The sequence below is a fragment of the Gouania willdenowi genome, unplaced genomic scaffold (assembly GCF_900634775.1).
Source record: "Gouania willdenowi unplaced genomic scaffold, fGouWil2.1 scaffold_3_arrow_ctg1, whole genome shotgun sequence".
Lineage (NCBI taxonomy): Eukaryota > Metazoa > Chordata > Actinopteri > Blenniiformes > Gobiesocidae > Gouania > Gouania willdenowi.
Genome location: NW_021145162.1, coordinates 1487180 through 1504462, shown reverse-complemented (window position 1 = coordinate 1504462; position 17283 = coordinate 1487180). Strand labels below are relative to the sequence as shown.

The 17283-nt window shown below is 43.9% G+C and overlaps 1 protein-coding gene across 1 annotated transcript in view; it reads right to left on the bottom strand.

Annotated features, from left to right (window-relative positions):
- Positions 1 to 4041: 4041 nt before the first annotated feature.
- pogzb (pogo transposable element derived with ZNF domain b) overlaps positions 4042 to 17283 on the bottom strand; it is a 26386-nt gene continuing 13144 nt past the window's right edge. Inside the window, exons 12-19 of the mRNA XM_028442170.1 lie at positions 14468 to 14602; positions 14272 to 14387; positions 14065 to 14205; positions 10751 to 10807; positions 10550 to 10659; positions 8861 to 10456; positions 8749 to 8785; positions 4042 to 6238 (exon numbers count right to left, since the gene is read on the bottom strand). Of these exons, the coding sequence (XP_028297971.1) occupies positions 4312 to 6238; positions 8749 to 8785; positions 8861 to 10456; positions 10550 to 10659; positions 10751 to 10807; positions 14065 to 14205; positions 14272 to 14387; positions 14468 to 14602 (4119 nt within the window). The 3' untranslated portion in view covers positions 4042 to 4311. The remainder of the gene's footprint in view (positions 6239 to 8748; positions 8786 to 8860; positions 10457 to 10549; positions 10660 to 10750; positions 10808 to 14064; positions 14206 to 14271; positions 14388 to 14467; positions 14603 to 17283) is intronic.

Below are 17283 nucleotides of genomic sequence, written 5' to 3'. Positions count from 1 at the left end.
CTGACTGGGTGATATTCCTTCTTCGTTTGTGTAACGTTCTATTTCAGAATGGTCAGATGTGACCGTGTCCCCCTTGAAATAGTCCTCTCCGAAGAATGAAACCATTGCATCCACCTGTTTAGCCCTTTTAGCGGGCCCGGACTCGTCATCATCAACGCGCGCACTATCACCTGAGACCGCACGGAGGCCGGACAACAGATCTCTAACCTTTTCTTGCACAGCTTCCTTAACCTCCTTGGTCGTGAACTTTAGGTGTTTGTGACGTGGATCCAAAAAGGATGCGATGAAAGCTGCCTTCTTCGCGGTGCCGGTGTTTTCAGGTTCCATTCGAGAGGTGAAAAAATAAAAATGCAATCTGGAAATCCCACAAGCCCCGCCCCCTCGACATGTCGACACTCTATTTTTTTTGTCGAGGGGAGCATGTGTCGAATGTCGGTCGTTTTGTCGACAAAAAGTCCCATCCCTAATCTCCATGTCTCCCAATTGTATGTATTCATCTTGAGAAGACATGTAATCACACTCCACACTTCTCCGTCTGACTTGCATGTCCTTCTCCGTCCGACTTGCATGTCCTTGTAAACAGTGGTTCTCAAATTGTTGCTTCTCACCAGGTAAGTAGATGTACCACAGATAATCACTGCAACTCCAGCTATGCTTCTTCTTACTCCAGGAAAAGAAAATCGAATTAATACTTCCTGCTTTTCTTTCAGCCTCATATTTTCCCACTCACGTGCGAATGCTACAGATAACATTGAGCTAGCATGGCTAAAAGCTCACTAACCCACACCTAACCATTGTGTGATTGTGCAGCAGCACCTTTTAGGATCTGAAAAGCTCTCAGATCCTGACCTCTGACCTGTCTCTGCCTTCCTGGCCATACTAACTATTCATTTAGTTAGTTAACTAAACCTAACACCCCTAAACTTCTATTCTATTCTATTTTATTCTATTTTATTTAATTTTATTTTATTTTATTTTATTTTATTTTATTTTATTTTATTTCATTTCGTTTTATTTTTTTATTTTGTTTTGTTTTGTTCTGTTTTGTTTTTTTTCCCCCCCCCTTTTTTTTTCTGTCCAGGTACCAGCTAAAGCCTACCAGGTACCAGGTACCAGCTAAAGCCTCAGTAGTGGGATCGCGCATGTGTTCAGGTACCAGCCAATCCCAAGAGTTTTGTTTTGGTGTTTTTCCCCCTCTTCTGTTCAGGTACCTTCCGATCCCAAGAGAGGTTGCCAGGTGTGTGGAGACTACCCTTCCTCAGACAACAACCAATCATCTACAACGCCGACCGGAACGACCCACACGGCAGTGAAGGTCGCGGAGCAGGCAACATGGATCCAAGATGATTGCCGACACCAGCTGATGCTGAGACGGAGGCTGACCGAACAATGAAGGGGGAACCGACAAGGCCACTGAGACACACACACAAGAAAACTCTCTAGAACAAGGGCCTAGCTTTGTTTATAAGCCACACCAAATGCTCATAGCTAGGTTGAGGGAGGACAAGCTCACACCTAGCTGCAGGAATACAGTCATAAACCCTTCTGCTACGATTGAGGAAAATACTCAAGGTTCTTCACTCATGATGCTATTGGTTACCCCAGTTACCACTGAACTCAGCCGATGAAGACGAGTGATGTCCTTGATGCAAATGATGATTTTTGCTTATCTAGATGTAATAAAGGATGATTTTTGATGATTCATGCCATTGATAATAATGATGAAGTTTTTTTTAAGGTTTATTTCCACATTTTTCTTGATATGTCTATATCCGTGCCTCACAAAAGAAGAATATATCCAATGTATGACAATAACGATGCTAATGGTTAACCCTGACAGACAGCAAAGGTGGAATATAATAATTTTGTTTCTTGATTTGGTCGTTGAGGCGACCAAAAGTGGGGAATGTCATGGCAAATTTTATATTCATCATCATATCCTCAAATGTATGTTCATGTGTACAATTTGTCATGTTTTAATACATGACGACTCCATTAATCTTTACACTTTTGAACAGCTGAATCATGATTAAACAGTACAGATCGTATTATTCTCAGTGCAGCACAGTCTCTGCCAAGGACATACACTGACGTACACACTTATCAAGACAGATAAAGACTGGAGCCAAACCTTCTCATAACATCTTCATCATCCTCCAACATTGCCACTATGGGCATCTGACTCCCTCCCTTTTGTCTCTCACTGTTGGGACCTTTTCTTATCTGTATAAAAAGCTTAAGCTTTGAAACTGTTGGGGCGGGGCGCGGCACTTCCTTTGGACGTCCGCCTGGACGGACGCTAATTTTGTTTCACTTTGTTCCACTTTGTATTCTTTTATTTAGTTTAGAATAAAATCATTTTTTATTAAATCATCAATGCTTCTCCTGGATTCTATCATTCAACCAGAGCAATGAATCATGTCTCAAATGAGGTCAACCGTAAATTCTGCCGTAACAAGCTCCTAAGGCCTTTTTTGTTGTTGTTGAGGAAACACTTTTTGACTCTTCCTTATTTGGTGATTACATTTCAAAACGTTTATTTTCATTTTATTTTGAAATCACACTGATATACTAGCACAGCTCTCAAGTTTCACTTATTTCAACCTGATGCGAGTCACTGAGTGCGTGCATGTGTGTGAGCCCACGGAGGAGTAGTGAGTCACACACACACACACTATGGGGCGCCAAGTGTAAAAATGTAGTATAAAAGTTGTAGCTAAAACATTTTCATTATCTCACATTTTCCTACATTTAACCACATATATAGAGGTAAAAAAAAAAGCATTAAATCTAAATATTTAAATCTAAATGGTATGTTATATCTAAATGGTATGTTATATCTAAATGTTAAATCTATATCTAAATATTAAATCTAAGTCTAAATATTTAATATAAATGTTATAAATCATATCTAATTGCTCAATGTTAAATCTAAATGTAAATATATATTAAATCTAAATGTTATATATCACATCTAAATGCTTAATTTTATATCTAAATGTTTCGCAACATATTCTAATTGACCCCGCCATTTGTAACCTCAACCAATACACAAGCAGAGACACACACAGCCGTTCCCACCTCTTCACCGATACCTGTCTGGGTGACATCAATGGCTGGTTCTCTCCCGGTGGAGGAGATCAAGCGCGCGGTCATGGCAGGTGTACGATCTGCCCTTCACATTAAACTCCCAACACAACAGTTACAACTTTTATACTACATTTTTACACTTAGCACCGCATAATACACACACACACACGGTGTTTTATTGGTACACAGATTAAATGTATCGATTCCAAATATGTTTCAACAGTACCCATAAACTTTGTTAAAACAACAAATTCATCCTAACTTCTGCAATGTAAACATTTGGTTTGATGTTGAGAACACCCTAAAGCAGTGGTTCTCAAACCCCCTCTGACTTCTGAATCCTAGTCCCTCCTTTATTCAACTAAAACCTTTAAAACCTTCTATAGATTATAATGATGGAATGAATTAATGTTAACACATTTTAAATGATCTCATTTTCACAAAGTGAAAGTATAAAATTACAATTGTTTAAGATTGTTTTAATTAAAAAAAAAAGAAAAGATAATTTAAGAATGTCAAAAATCTATTTCAAGAATTTTCAGGTGACCCCACTTTGGGTCCCAACCCCAAGGTTGAAAAACACTGATATAGTTGCTCCAAAATAGATTTATTTCTATAGTTTTTATAATTCCTGGTCATCTCATGTCTGGGGTGGGATCAAGACTTTTACTCTCTTTTTCTCTCAAATACCCCCTGTAGTGCCATTACGTACCCCTAGGGGTACACGTACCCCCATTTGAGAAACACTGACCTAAAGCATAAAATAGGGCCTACATCTGAAATATGTGGAACACAAAGATTCATCTTCTAGTTTTCTTCTCCCTCACCTGAAAGATACACAACATGTAGTAAACAGACGTTTGACAGGAAGTGGTCATTCACAAACACTTGTTAGAAAAACCTGATGAATTGTTACTTTAGATGTTAAAAATAACAACCAATAAGATGCACTTTAGCCACAGAGCTTTTTAATTAGTGTAAAATCCCAACATCCACACATTGTGACCTACTGTATGTTATTAATGGACAAAAATGAGACTAAAGTGTGAATGATCGTGTTATTGATCCAGGAGGTTTAACTGTTTATGTTTCAGGTTTAACAGCCTTTGTTTTTATTATTTTATACGAAAACATGTCAACTTTAAACAACTGTCGTCCAAATAACATTTCAAAATAAAAGTCCACAGAAGTATTTAGCAAAAGCGACAGCAACTCGTCAAACTACCGGAGTTCAAAACCGTCTCCGTCCGTCCCCGTCACCTTCCACTCGTCGCCCACGTCCTCGCCGACCACGATACGCGTTTCCCGTCGGTTGGTTAGTCTGTCCATCTGTCCGTCCTCCTTCGTGTCTGCTCTACCCTTCTTCTCCACATTCTGTCCGTCCTTCATCAACTCATGGACTTCTTTTCTGTCCTCGTCCAAACATTGTCCGTCCTCCTCCTTTCCATGTCCAGACTTCTTGTCCAGACTGTCCTTTTCCACAATGTGTTGGTCCACCTTTACTGGACTTTCTTTCACCGTTTCTCTTACCTCAAAGTCATTGTCCTCTCCATGTCTGTCCCTGTCAGAAGGTTTTTCTTCCTCTACTTTTTGTCTTTCATCTTTTCTTTCCAGACATTGTCCGTCTTCCTTCTTTTCTTGTCCGGCCTCCATTTCTTCTGCTGCATTTTGTGCTTTTATGTCTTTTCTGTCTTCGTCCTGGTTCACACACTTTTTCTCACTTTCCTCTCCCATTTCTTCCTGTCCCGGTTCCACCTCTCTGTCCTCTTTGTTCGGTCCGTCCTCTTGTGTATCCATAGCTCTATTTTCCGGTCTCTCCTCTTCCTCGGGTGTCTCAGAGAAGTCCACACCTGGTAGAACCTCTGTCAGACTCCTTAGCAGCTTCGTACGTCTCTCGGCCAGATTTGTGTCCTCCCCCTGCTCTCTGAGTAGACCTGTCAGCGAAAAGCTGGACCTCCACACGTCAGGGATGTTGTCCAGGTCTTCCAGAGCCTGGACAATCCAGTCCACTAGCAGCCCAGCCAGCTGGCTCTGATCCTGGTGGTCTGGTCCCTCTGAGGAGCTGAATGAACTCCAGCGGTTGGTCAGGAGGTTCTGCAGAACTGGCCGGACGCAGACGTCCAGTGGCTGGAGATGGGAGGAGCTTCCTGTGGGGATCAACGCCGGCAGCGTGCTGAACTCACTCAGGCGAGACAGAAACGGTTCGGCTGTGTGTTCCCGGTGCTGATCCAGGATCAACAGAGACTTACAGGGCTGGTTCTGAGCAGCCACGTGTGGAGCCCAGACACGGCGCATCCAAATGTCCAGTGCGTCCTCGTCCTGGGCGTCCTCAGAGACCACCTCCAGCAGCACTGACTCAGGCAGCGCTCGCTTCTCCAGCTGCTTCTTCACTACGACCAGAGCCGGCAGCCTCGTCCCGTTGGCCAGGACCGCCAGGAACACGCAGAGCAGAGGTTTGGTCCCTGTTAGTCGCAGAGCGTCGCACCGCCGAGCCGAGTTCTGGACCAAATCCCAGTCCACGAACACGCACAGCTCGTCTACCGCAGCCACGACACTGAGCGACAGTCCATGGACTCGCACAATCTTCTGCACAAACGCCTTGAACGACACAACCTTCTCCTCCAGAACCGGGAGCAGCTCGCGGCTGAGGGCGGGTGCTGGGCTGAGGCGGTACCGGAGCAGGAAGTCCACGGCCCAGGCGTAGGAAATCCGGAAAGCAGAGTCAAAGCTGCTGTTCCTTTTCAGCGCCGAGGCCTGGTGGAATAGAGCACTCTCAGTTATTGGCAGCTGCTGCTCCCACATGGACAGAACCCAGAGCACCATTTGCTCCTCGCCCTCCAGCCCAGCTCTATTGCAGTTTCGCCGTGCTTCGCTCAGCACTGACCGCACCGTGGCTGGATCACAGGAGAAGAACCGAGAAGCCGAGCTGACGCCTTCACACAGAGCAAACAGTGCCATTTTCAGCTGACGACCTCCCAGCCAATCATCGGCCTCCGTCTGTTCGTCTGTCAACGATGCCGTGTGCTCGCCGTCCTCAATCAGGTCCTCTTTGTCAAAATCCTCATCATCATCAGAGAAGTCCAGGTCTTCAACTGGAGCCATCATCGGATCCACAGGTTCCTCCAGGGATGCAACCTCCACCTCGCCACTGCACAGACATTATAACACAAACACACACATTATAACACACACGCGTGCGTTATAATACACATGTTATAACACACACAAACACATTATAATACACACACATTATAAGGGATGTCCTGATCAGGTTTTTTTGCCTCCGAGTCCTTTGATTTTGAGAATTGGCCGATACTGAGTCCTGATCTGATACTTCTATAATACAGTAAATTAAAAAAATACAAAAGAGCAAAAAAAAAACAGATCCTGGACATCCCCTTATTTATTTTAACATTCAACCCTAAACACAACACTTCTGTGACGTAACTTGATCAATCAAGCAATAAAACCAATTTTAATATTTCATAAATATTTAATAAAATTAAATATTAAATAAAATGTCTAATATAAAAATGAATTGTGCCTCATCTAAAAATACTCAACAGGCATGTTAACAAATAAGCTGTAAAGTAAGGCTAGTAATGTGCTATTAGGTACTACACTCTATTCTCCCACACACATTCTCCAGTGTGCGTAAATCTTTTTCCTCTTACCTTCTTCAACCCTGGAATAAGTGCAGCGCCTCCATAAGGTGAAACATTATATTGCACTAGAAATATGGATTTAGTTACATTTGAAGTAGGGCTGGGTAAAACCTGGGTTAACCTGCGTTAAAGCTTGAAATTGTTGAATGACAGAGCCTCTTTTACTTTTTATTTTGGGATTGTTTTATGCATTTTAACTCTTGAGGACATTCACAGCAATAAAGTTGCACTTTTGACAATATATCTTTTTTTAGGCAAAATCACCCAGCCCTAATTTGAAGCCACACGGGCTCGTGCGTCGCGCAGCTGCTGCTGTGTGATTAATTAAAACTGTGACAGACACAGACTTCTGTCCACGTTGGTCACAGTAATTCAACTATTTTCATATTATGTCCAACGTAAAGTCACAGTTTGATCCACTACAGAGTGAAACATGCTGTCATATGCAGATGAGGATGGAACACAAACTGTTCACACACATATTTTAATGAGGCTCAGCTCAGGTCACTTTAAACTATTTATATTTAAAACTGTGTATTATGGAAGTTAATAGTTCTGTTTCACTGTAAACATCTCTCTGTATTAAAGCAGGACGCTCTGTGGACACATTATTTCCTCATATCTACATCATCTAACTCAGTCACGCTTTACAGTGATGATGATGTTGATGATGATGATGATGGAAAGATATTTTAACTGTGACTCAGTCACACTACAATAATCTGATCAAATCAACCTGTTACATTGTTTATCAATGAAGGCGTTTCAAATTATAAGTGAACTTCATCATTTTCACGGATTTCAATGACATTTACAAATGTTGGGTAAACTCCATGTTCCCTGATTTTTACACAGCCCAAAAAAATGACATCACCACCTCCTTTCCTTCAGCCCGCCTTCATTCACAGACTACGCGCTTTTGGTTCCTGACACGCTGTGGGCGTGTCAGGAACCTGGATCAGAGAATACACGTAGGAGTGAAGCATGTAACTTCAGGCACACAGGCACACTTAAGTCCAGACGGGAGAATAGAGCCCTTAATGTTTACTCTCCTCATTTAGTTTCACAGATTAAATGTATGTTTTTATGATGAAAAGTATGATAACTTTATTTTGTTGGCATTGCAGGTGCAGAGCATGTAAAGTATTAGCTGCTTATTAAATAAAGTGTATGATGTGTGCAGATAGAGGTTGATTTAGAACACACCTGCACGTCCTGCTGTAGGCGCTTGATATAGAAATACTGCAGTAGATTGACTTATGATGGTCTATTCTCACACACAAACATACATGTGCACAAACAAATTACTCAAACACTGGGGCGAGCGCGCGAACACAAACACGCATACACGCACAAAAATACTCGTGCGGAGCAGACAAACGCCCTCAAACATCTGTGCGCAGTGCTCACGCACACTAGCATCAGGCTAGTTAGCAGAGAGGTTAACGTTATGTTTGGTCTCTTCCAAACAGAACAGAACAGAACTGTTGAACTGCTTTATTCACAAACGTGTGGGAACATGTCTGAGAACTTTGGTCTAACTCTCCACCACCGCTCTGCATTCAAACAACAGACATGGCTCCTGCTGTGTCATCATGTTTTACTAGTTCTGCAGCTTCAGAAATTTACACCATTTACACCGTAACCATGGTAACCAGAGCGCTACTGCTTACCTTCGCAGTGCAACATTGAAAAGGTTCCGGTCTGACGCGGCGCAGCGTAGCTTTCAGAACATTGTGTAATCAATATACCGATACGGCTGTATATTAAAAATTTATATCATAACGAAAATATATACCGGTATTTGGTATGAACCGGTATACTGCCCACCCCTATAATGATAATAAATATATATATATATATATATATATATATTCTGATTGGGAGATAACGTCCGATTCCGATCGAGTCTGAAACCACGTGATCGGGCCATCCTTAATTATAACACACACACGATAACACAAACACATGTACGTTTTGTGTGTGTGTGTACCTGAGTCGGTCCCTCAGAAACCCAGTCTTCGTTGGTCCTGAGAATGAAACAAACGTTGTTATATGACGACACATAGACATTAATAGAAAAGCACACGGAGCTGGTGACCCACCCTTGTTGCTAGGCGACAGGCCGTGGTATTCCCAGAAACAGGACGGCTGGTTGCACAGGTTGGCCTTGCAGAACACGCAGCCGTACACGCTCTCGTGTCGAATGTTCTTCAGGTTGCAGTTCTTGCATCGCTTTGTTTTCTTGCTGATTTTACCAATGCGGTGGCGCTCTTTGTCCGCTTGTGGCTCCTCCTTCGGCTGGATGCTCGCTGTGGTCACATCAGCCCTCTGTGCGCACGTCGCCAGCTGGTTCCCGAGGCGTCTGCGGAAGGCAAGCTGCGTGAAGAGGCCATCCTGCACCCAGGTAGGGGGGTTCTCCCTGCGGCTCTCGCGCAGCATGATAAAGGCGTTGACGATGCTGAGGTTGACCAGGAACCAGAAGAGGCTTCTCCAGTGGCGGTCCAGGGGCACGCCCCCCAGCGGGTTGCAGGCCAGCAGCTGTTTGCAGATGTCCACCCCCCTCATGTTCTCCTGCAGCAGGCGGAAGGCCAGAGGGCGGGCGATGGCCTGCAGCACCCCCACCTGGCTGGTAGAGCGCCGCCACACCGTGTCCGTCTGACCCGCTGCGGCGTTGGTGGACAGGCAGCACATCTCCTTGGTGTCCAACCAGTTAGTGACCAGCAGGGGGCCACAGCGCCTCTGCAGGAAGTCCCCAGGTCGCCGTAGCGAGCCAAGGGTCCAAAGGTGGGCGGGCAGGGCAGCGCCGGGCGGGGGGAAGGAGCTGCAGGCGTAGATTCCCTCCTGCAGCAGCTTCAGCAGCAGCGGTGCCGAAAGCAGCGTCTTGGACAGGAAGAGCTGGTGCTGCTGGTTCTGCAAACCCTCCATCAGCTCCGGAACCACCGAGAAGCCCGGCTCGCAGCCCGGCTCGGGTCCCGCCCGCACCAGCAGGCGATGACAGTATCCGGACTTTGAGTCACAGAGCAACCACACTTCGGGCTGTGCGGACAGCTCAGAGCAGGATTGGGTCTCCTTCTCCAGGGGGGGCAGCAGCGCTCGGTCCACAGCCAGACACGCGTTGGGTCGGTATGCGTCCCACATGGCCCGGCCCAACAGCTCCAGCATCGGTCTGAAGACCCGCAACCGGTCACTGGAGTCCTGCTGCTGGTCCGAGGCAAAGCTGCTCATGCGAATGTTGGCGGCGATCTTTTGGAAGCGACTGTAGCTCATGGTCCGGCTGAAAGTGGTGCTGTTTTCGTAGTGACCTTTGGACCAGTACTGCTCTGGGTTGGGCAGGATCTGGATCCCCATCAGAACCACTAGGCCCAGAAAGCCCTGGACCTCCAGAGGCGTTACAGGGAACCAGGAAGGGTCAGAGAAGCGCTGTGCGTGAGAGTTGGTTTGGTCTGCGATGAGCTCGATGAGCGGTGCCGGGAACAGAAGGAGGAAGAAGTCGATGGCATCGCTGTTTTTGGGCAGCGAGTGATGAGGTCCACTGGGCTGACTGAACGGAACGACGGAGAACCCGTCCCCGTCAGACGGCTTTTTCCAACACTGTGCTAACCTCCAGGATGGGTCGTACTGGTCCTTGACCTGGTTCTGATCCTGGTCCTGGGGTCTGGGCTGCTCCACACCAAGCTGAATGTCTGGTTCGATGTAAACTGTACACAGAAGAACTAAAGTGGGTCAGAACCATCCACTGCTACCAGTTTGATGAGTGTGTTCGTGTGTGTGTGTGTGTTCGTGTGTGTTACCTGAGGACTTGCAGACAGCGCTGTAGTGCTGTGTGCTGTGCAGGTGTTCAGCCATCTGATCAGCACTGTGAGGTGTGTAGTCACAGCTAGAGCAACGCATCACAAACGCACTGCAGGAACACAACAACAACAACACAATGACACACCGAGCGAGAGAGAGAGAGAGAGAGCGAGAGAAGAGTGTGTGTGTGTGTGTCTCACCATGGTGGATGCAGTCTGTGAATATGAGTCGCACTTTTGGGGCGTGACACGTGGTGACTACAAAAACACACAACGTGATCATCCAGGAGGTAAACAACAACAATAACAACAACAACACATCTCTGATTGCTTATTAATATGATCTAATAACTACATGAAACTCTCCAGCTGTTTACACCACCTTCTCACGCTTGCATTAGCTGTGTGGTTAGCATTGTGTAGTTAGTGTTATGTGGTTAGCACTGTGTAATTCGCACTGAGTGGTTAGCACTGTGTAATTAGCGCTGTGTGGTTAGCACTGTGTAATTAGCACTGTGTGGTTAGCACTGTGTTATTAGCGCTGTGTAATTAGCGCTCTCTTGATAGCATTGTGTGGTTAGCACTGTGTGATTAGCGCTGTGTGGTTAGCACTGTGTAATTAGCGCTGAGTGGTTAGCACCGTGTTATTAGTGCTCTCTTGTTAGCGCTGTATGGTTAGCACTGTATGGTTTGCACTGTATGGTTAGCACTGTGTGGTTAGCGCTATGTAGTTAGCACTGTGTAATTAGCGCTGTGTGGTTAGTGATGTGTGGTTAGGACTGTGTTATTAGCGCTCTCTTGTTAGCGCTGTATGGTTAGCACTGTGTAATTAATGCTGTGTGGTTAGCACTGTGTAATTAGAGCTGTGTGGTTAGCACTGTGTAATTAGCGCTATGTAGTTAGCACTGTGTAATTAGCGCTGTGTGGTTTGCAGTGTGTAATTAGCGCTGTGTGGTTAGCATTGTGTGGTTAGCACTGTGTAATTTGAGCTGTGTGGTTAGCACTATGTGGTTAGCGTGTGGTTAGTAGGGATGTATATTGATAAGGATTTAGCAATTCCGATGCTTTTCAATTCCTGCTCATTGATACGTTTTTTTTATCAATTTCCAAATAGGCTGAAAAACTCCTACTACATGAGTACAGAAAAGAATACAACCTGGTTATTAAAATAAATATCAGGTTTATTAATATAAATCTTAATTATTCCCACTGAGAATAAACAACACTCAAATGAGTAAAATGAGTCCACAAGTTAAGTGTCTATTGGCTTAGGACAGGGGTCTGCAACCTAAACATACCTTTTATACAACATAGTGTATACAATTCTAGACAGTTACAATTATATCAAATAATGTTTTGTAAAGAATACTTTTTTTTAGATCATGTATTTGAAAAAAAAAATTACTTGAATTTTATAACAGTTTCTTGCTAATTTCTTGCCACATATCAAGCAATCATATTTAACCAGCATGTTAGCAGATAAATGAATCTGTTCCCACACAATTAAAATATTATATATTTACTTCCAGAATAGTCTTATAGTTGGTTTAGTTATCACTGTAATTAGCGCTGTGTGGTTAGCACTGTGTAATTAACGCTGTGTGGTTAGCACTGTGTAATTAACGCTGTGTGGTTAGCAATGTGTTATTAACGCTGTGTGGTTAGCACTGTGTTATTAACGCTGTGTGGTTAGCACTGTGTTATTAACGCTGTGTGGTTAGCACTGTGTTATTAACGCTGTGTGGTTAGCGCTGTTATTAACGCTGTGTGGTTAGCACTGTGTAATTAACGCTGTGTGGTTAGCACTGTGTTATTAACGCTGTGTGGTTAGCACTGTGTTATTAACGCTGTGTGGTTAGCGCTGTTATTAACGCTGTGTGGTTAGCACTGTGTAATCAACGCTGTGTGGTTAGCACTGTTATTAACGCTGTGTGGTTAGCACTGTGTAATTAACGCTGTGTGGTTAGCGCTGTGTAATTAGCGCTGTGTGGTTAGTGCTGTGTAGTTAGCACTGTGTTATTAGCGCTGTGTGGCTAGCACTGTGTAATTAACGCTGTGTGGTTAGCACTGTGTAATTAACGCTGTGTGGTTAGCACTGTGTAATTAACGCTGTGTGGTTAGCGCTGTGTAAATAGCGCTGTGTGGTTAGCGCTGTGTAGTTAGCACTGTGTTATTAGCGCTGTGTGGTTAGCACTGTGTAATTAATGCTGTGTGGTTAGCGCTGTGTAATTAGCGCTGTGTTATTAGCGCTGTGTGGTTAGCACTGTGTAATGAATGCTGTGTGGTTAGTGCTGTGTAATTAGCGCTGTGTGGTTAGTGCTGTGTAGTTAGTGCTGTGTTATTAGCGCTGTGTGGTTAGCACTGTGTAATTTGCGCTGTGTGGTTAGTGCTGTGTAGTTAGCACTGTGTAATTAGCGCTGTGTGGTTAGTGCTGTGTAATTAACGCTGTGTGGTTAGCACTGTGTTATTAACGCTGTGTGGTTAGCACTGTGTTATTAACGCTGTGTGGTTAGCGCTGTGTAATTAACGCTGTGTGGTTAGCACTGTTATTAACGCTGTGTGGTTAGCACTGTGTAATTAACGCTGTGTGGTTAGCGCTGTGTAATTAGCGCTGTGTAATTAGCGCTGTGTAATTAGCGCTGTGTAGTTAGCGCTGTGTTATTAGCGCTGTGTGGTTAGCACTGTGTAATTAACGCTGTGTGGTTAGCACTGTGTAATTAACGCTGTGTGGTTAGCACTGTGTAATTAACGCTGTGTGGTTAGCGCTGTGTAAATAGCGCTGTGTGGTTAGCGCTGTGTAGTTAGCACTGTGTTATTAGCGCTGTGTGGTTAGCACTGTGTAATTAATGCTGTGTGGTTAGCGCTGTGTAATTAGCGCTGTGTTATTAGCGCTGTGTGGTTAGCACTTTGTAATGAATGCTGTGTGGTTAGCGCTGTGTAATTAGCGCTGTGTGGTTAGTGCTGTGTAGTTGGCACTGTGTAATTAGCGCTGTGTGGTTAGTGCTGTGTGGCTAGCACTGTGTAATTAGCGCTGTGTGGTTAGCACTGTGTAAGTAACGCTGTGTGGTTAGTGCTGTGTAATTAGCGCTGTGTAATTAACGCTGTGTGGTTAGCACTGTGTAATTAACGCTCTTTTGTTAGTGCTGTGTGGTTAGCACTGTGTAATTAGCGCTGTGTAATTAACGCTGTGTGGTTAGCACTGTGTAATTAGCGCTCTCTTGTTAGTGCTGTGTGGTTAGCGCTGTGTAATAAACGTTGTGTGGTTAGCACTGTATAATTAGCACTCTCGTTAGCGCTGTGTGGTTAGCACTGTGTAATAAACGTTGTGTGGTTAGCACTGTATAATTAGCACTCTCGTTAGCGCTGTGTGGTTAGCACTGTATAAATAGCACTCTCTTGTTAGTGCTGTGTGGTTAGCACTGTATAATTAGCACTCTCGCTAGCGCTGTGTGGTTGGCACTGTATAAATAGCACTCTCTTGTTAGTGCTGTGTGGTTAGCGTTGTGGTTTCTCACTGGATCATGTGGGAGGCGTAGGCTCGGGAGCAGCAGCTGCTGTAGGAACACAGCAGGCAGCGGACCAGGGTCGGGTAGTGAGCCGTAAGGTCTGAAGCGTCAGTTCTACACTCCAAACACAGCAGGGGGGTGGCCCTGTTCCTAAAGGGAGACCAGCACCACAGTCAGAACCAGGACCAGACTCAGGACCAGAACCCTCAGACCCACCTGTGGCAGCGTCTCTTGGGTTCAGGGCTCACAGGTTCAGTCTTGATACTCAGAGGCTTGATGTGAGAGGCGGGGCTTCCTGCAGCTCTGACCTTCCCATAGGTCCTTATGGTCACCTGCACACAGACAGGTGAGACAGAGACAAGTGAGACAGAGAGGTGAGACAGAGAGGTGAGAGACAGACATGTGAGATGACCTTTGACCCTGGGGGTAGCCCCTCCAGCTGAGCAGGTCGTCTGAAGCTTTGATGGTTTTCCTGTTTATGCTGCATTTTGTCTTTCAGACACACAAACTGTAGACGACAGCGGTTACAGTGAGACGCCTGATTCACCTGTAGAAGAAGAAGAAGAAGATGGGTTCTATATGTAGTTATCAAATCAAACTTTATTTCGAGAACATTTTTCAGCTATACGATATAATTCAAAGTGCTTTACATCAAGACCTTACATACAATAAAAAATACTGCACGCAAACGATCCACAAGAAACCCCAAGAACAACACACAAACCCACACACACAGACACATACAATGAAGATGAGGACAATGGCACATAATACCTGGCTGGTACAGAGGACCTTGGAGGAAGGACAGCATCATAAGGGGCCATCTGCACCAGGAGCTGATCATAGACCAGGGCCACGGGATGCCAACACAGGGGCCCCAGCGCAGCAGAGACAGAAGTCCTTCACCAGCACTGAGGGCCCATGAGGCAGCACCACCACGGCCATGATCCATCACGGCTCCCAGTGCAGAGGGCTCCCTTAGAGAAAACTACAGCAACAAGTAAGAAGAATAAAACAATTAAAACTCATGAAAAATAACAATCAATAAAAACATTAAAGATAACAGTCCTAAAATTAATAAATAATTTGTTAACAGCTAAATTAAACAAGTGGGTCTTGAGCCTGTTATTGAAAATATGAACGTTCTCTGCAGCCCCGAGGTTCTATGCAGACTGTTCCACATACGGGGCCATAAAAGTGGAACGATGCCTCACCGTGTGTGCGTGTCCTGACTGAAGGGATTACTAAAAGTCCAGCACGGAGGACCTCAGGGTTCAAGAAGGTTCATAGGATAAAAGTAGTTCTGAAAGATAAGAAGGCCTAAGACCATTAGGACACTTAAAAACCAGTAAGAGAACTTTAAACTTGAAAACCTGAAGCACACGAGGAGCAATGCAGTGATTTTAAGATGGGTGTGATGTGTTCCCCCCTCCTGGTCTTTGTCAGGACACGTGCTGCTAAATTCTGTAGTAATTGTTGACTTGAAATAGTCTTTTAGTGAAGACCAGAAAGCAGGAAAACAGTAGATAATCCGACCGGTGATAAAAGCATTAGCGTCTCCGTGTTGGCCTGAGAGAGAATGGGGCGGACTCTGGATTATTTCTTCAAATGATAAAAACCTAGTTTTGTTATATTTTTAATGTGAGGGATAAAAGTGAGCTCAGAGTCTAAAATAACGCCCAGGTTTTTAACTTGTATAGAGGGAATAAAAGACGCTGTTTGAAGTTTAGGTAAAAGTTTCTCTCTCTGGGCCTTAGGACCAAGAAGTAAAACTACAGTTTTCTCCTGATTGAGATGGAGAAAGTTTTGATGTCTAAAATAAAGAGCATCCATTGGACTGGTGTCATCAGGAGACATAGAGATATACAGCTGTGTATCATCAGCATAAGTGTGGAAGTTTACTCCATGTCTCCTGATGACATCAGCAAGAGGGAGCATTAACAGATTAAATAAAACAGGACCTAAAATGGATCCCTGAGGCACACCACATGTTATTTTATGGACCTTAGAGGAGAACGTATCCAAACTTACCATAAAAGTCCTGTCTGTGAGGTAAAATAAAAACCATTTGTGAACAGCACCAGAGACGCCCACCAGATGTTTTAGTCTATTTAAAAGAATGGTGTGGTTTACGATATCAAAGGCGGCACTAAGGTACAGTAGAACCAACACTGTTTGTCTTTTTGAGTCTAGGTTATAACTAATGTCATTAAAAATCTTCAGGAGGGCAGTCTCTGTGCTGTGGTTCACTCTAACACCAGAATGGTACTTTTCAAAAATATTAAAATCAGCTAAGAAGACATTCAATTGAATAAAAACAAGTTTTTCTAAAATTTTGCCTAAAAATGATGTCAGTAATTGTTCAGGTTTAACACATAAAATACAGAACAATACACTCACTTTTTCAGTCCAGTATGTTGACGCAGAGTAGTTAATTTCATACATAAGGCGCACCTGATTATAAGGCACACTGTCAATTTTTGAGAAAATTAAAGGATTTTGAGTGCGCCTTATAGTCCGAAAAATACGGTAATTATTTTTTGTAAAATATGAATTTCTTACGTTTTGTACAGCATTATTATATGTTTAACTGATCACAGATCATTTGATGATTCATTGTTGTTGTTTTTTTTCCTCCACCTCCTCTTTGCCACCCTGCATCTTCTTTTAAGTTTATTTAATTCCTCATTTCTCCATGGGGGTGCAGGTTTTGTAAAAAAAAAAATAAATTTTTTTAAGTGGAGCAACTGCATCAATGCTGGAAGTTTACTGTTAAAATCATCCATAATGAAATCACAGGGGGCAGGTGAACAGCCGGTGGATGTTTGTTTAAAACCTCCTTAAAATGTGCAGCCAATTCAGGTGTGATTCTTGTCTTGTCACAGTTCTCACTGAGATGTCCCGCCAGATAAAAGTTGTAAAATGAAAAAAAATATATACAGTAATGGTCAAAGACCGCCAAGTCGACAACAGAGAACACACATGTGGACAGGCCATGGGTGATGACCAGGTCCAGAGTGTGTCCCCCGCTGTGAGTCGGCTGCATGACGTGCTGGGTGAAATCCATAAAACTAAGAAGATGTAAAAAGTCCCTTGCAAAATAATTTAAAAGGTTATCAACATGTATATTAAAATAAATTAAAAGAATCAAATTTGTTACAAATAATTGATGAAAACTCAGAAAACTCATCAATAAAAATAACAATCTTGGAGGTCTATAAACAGTGA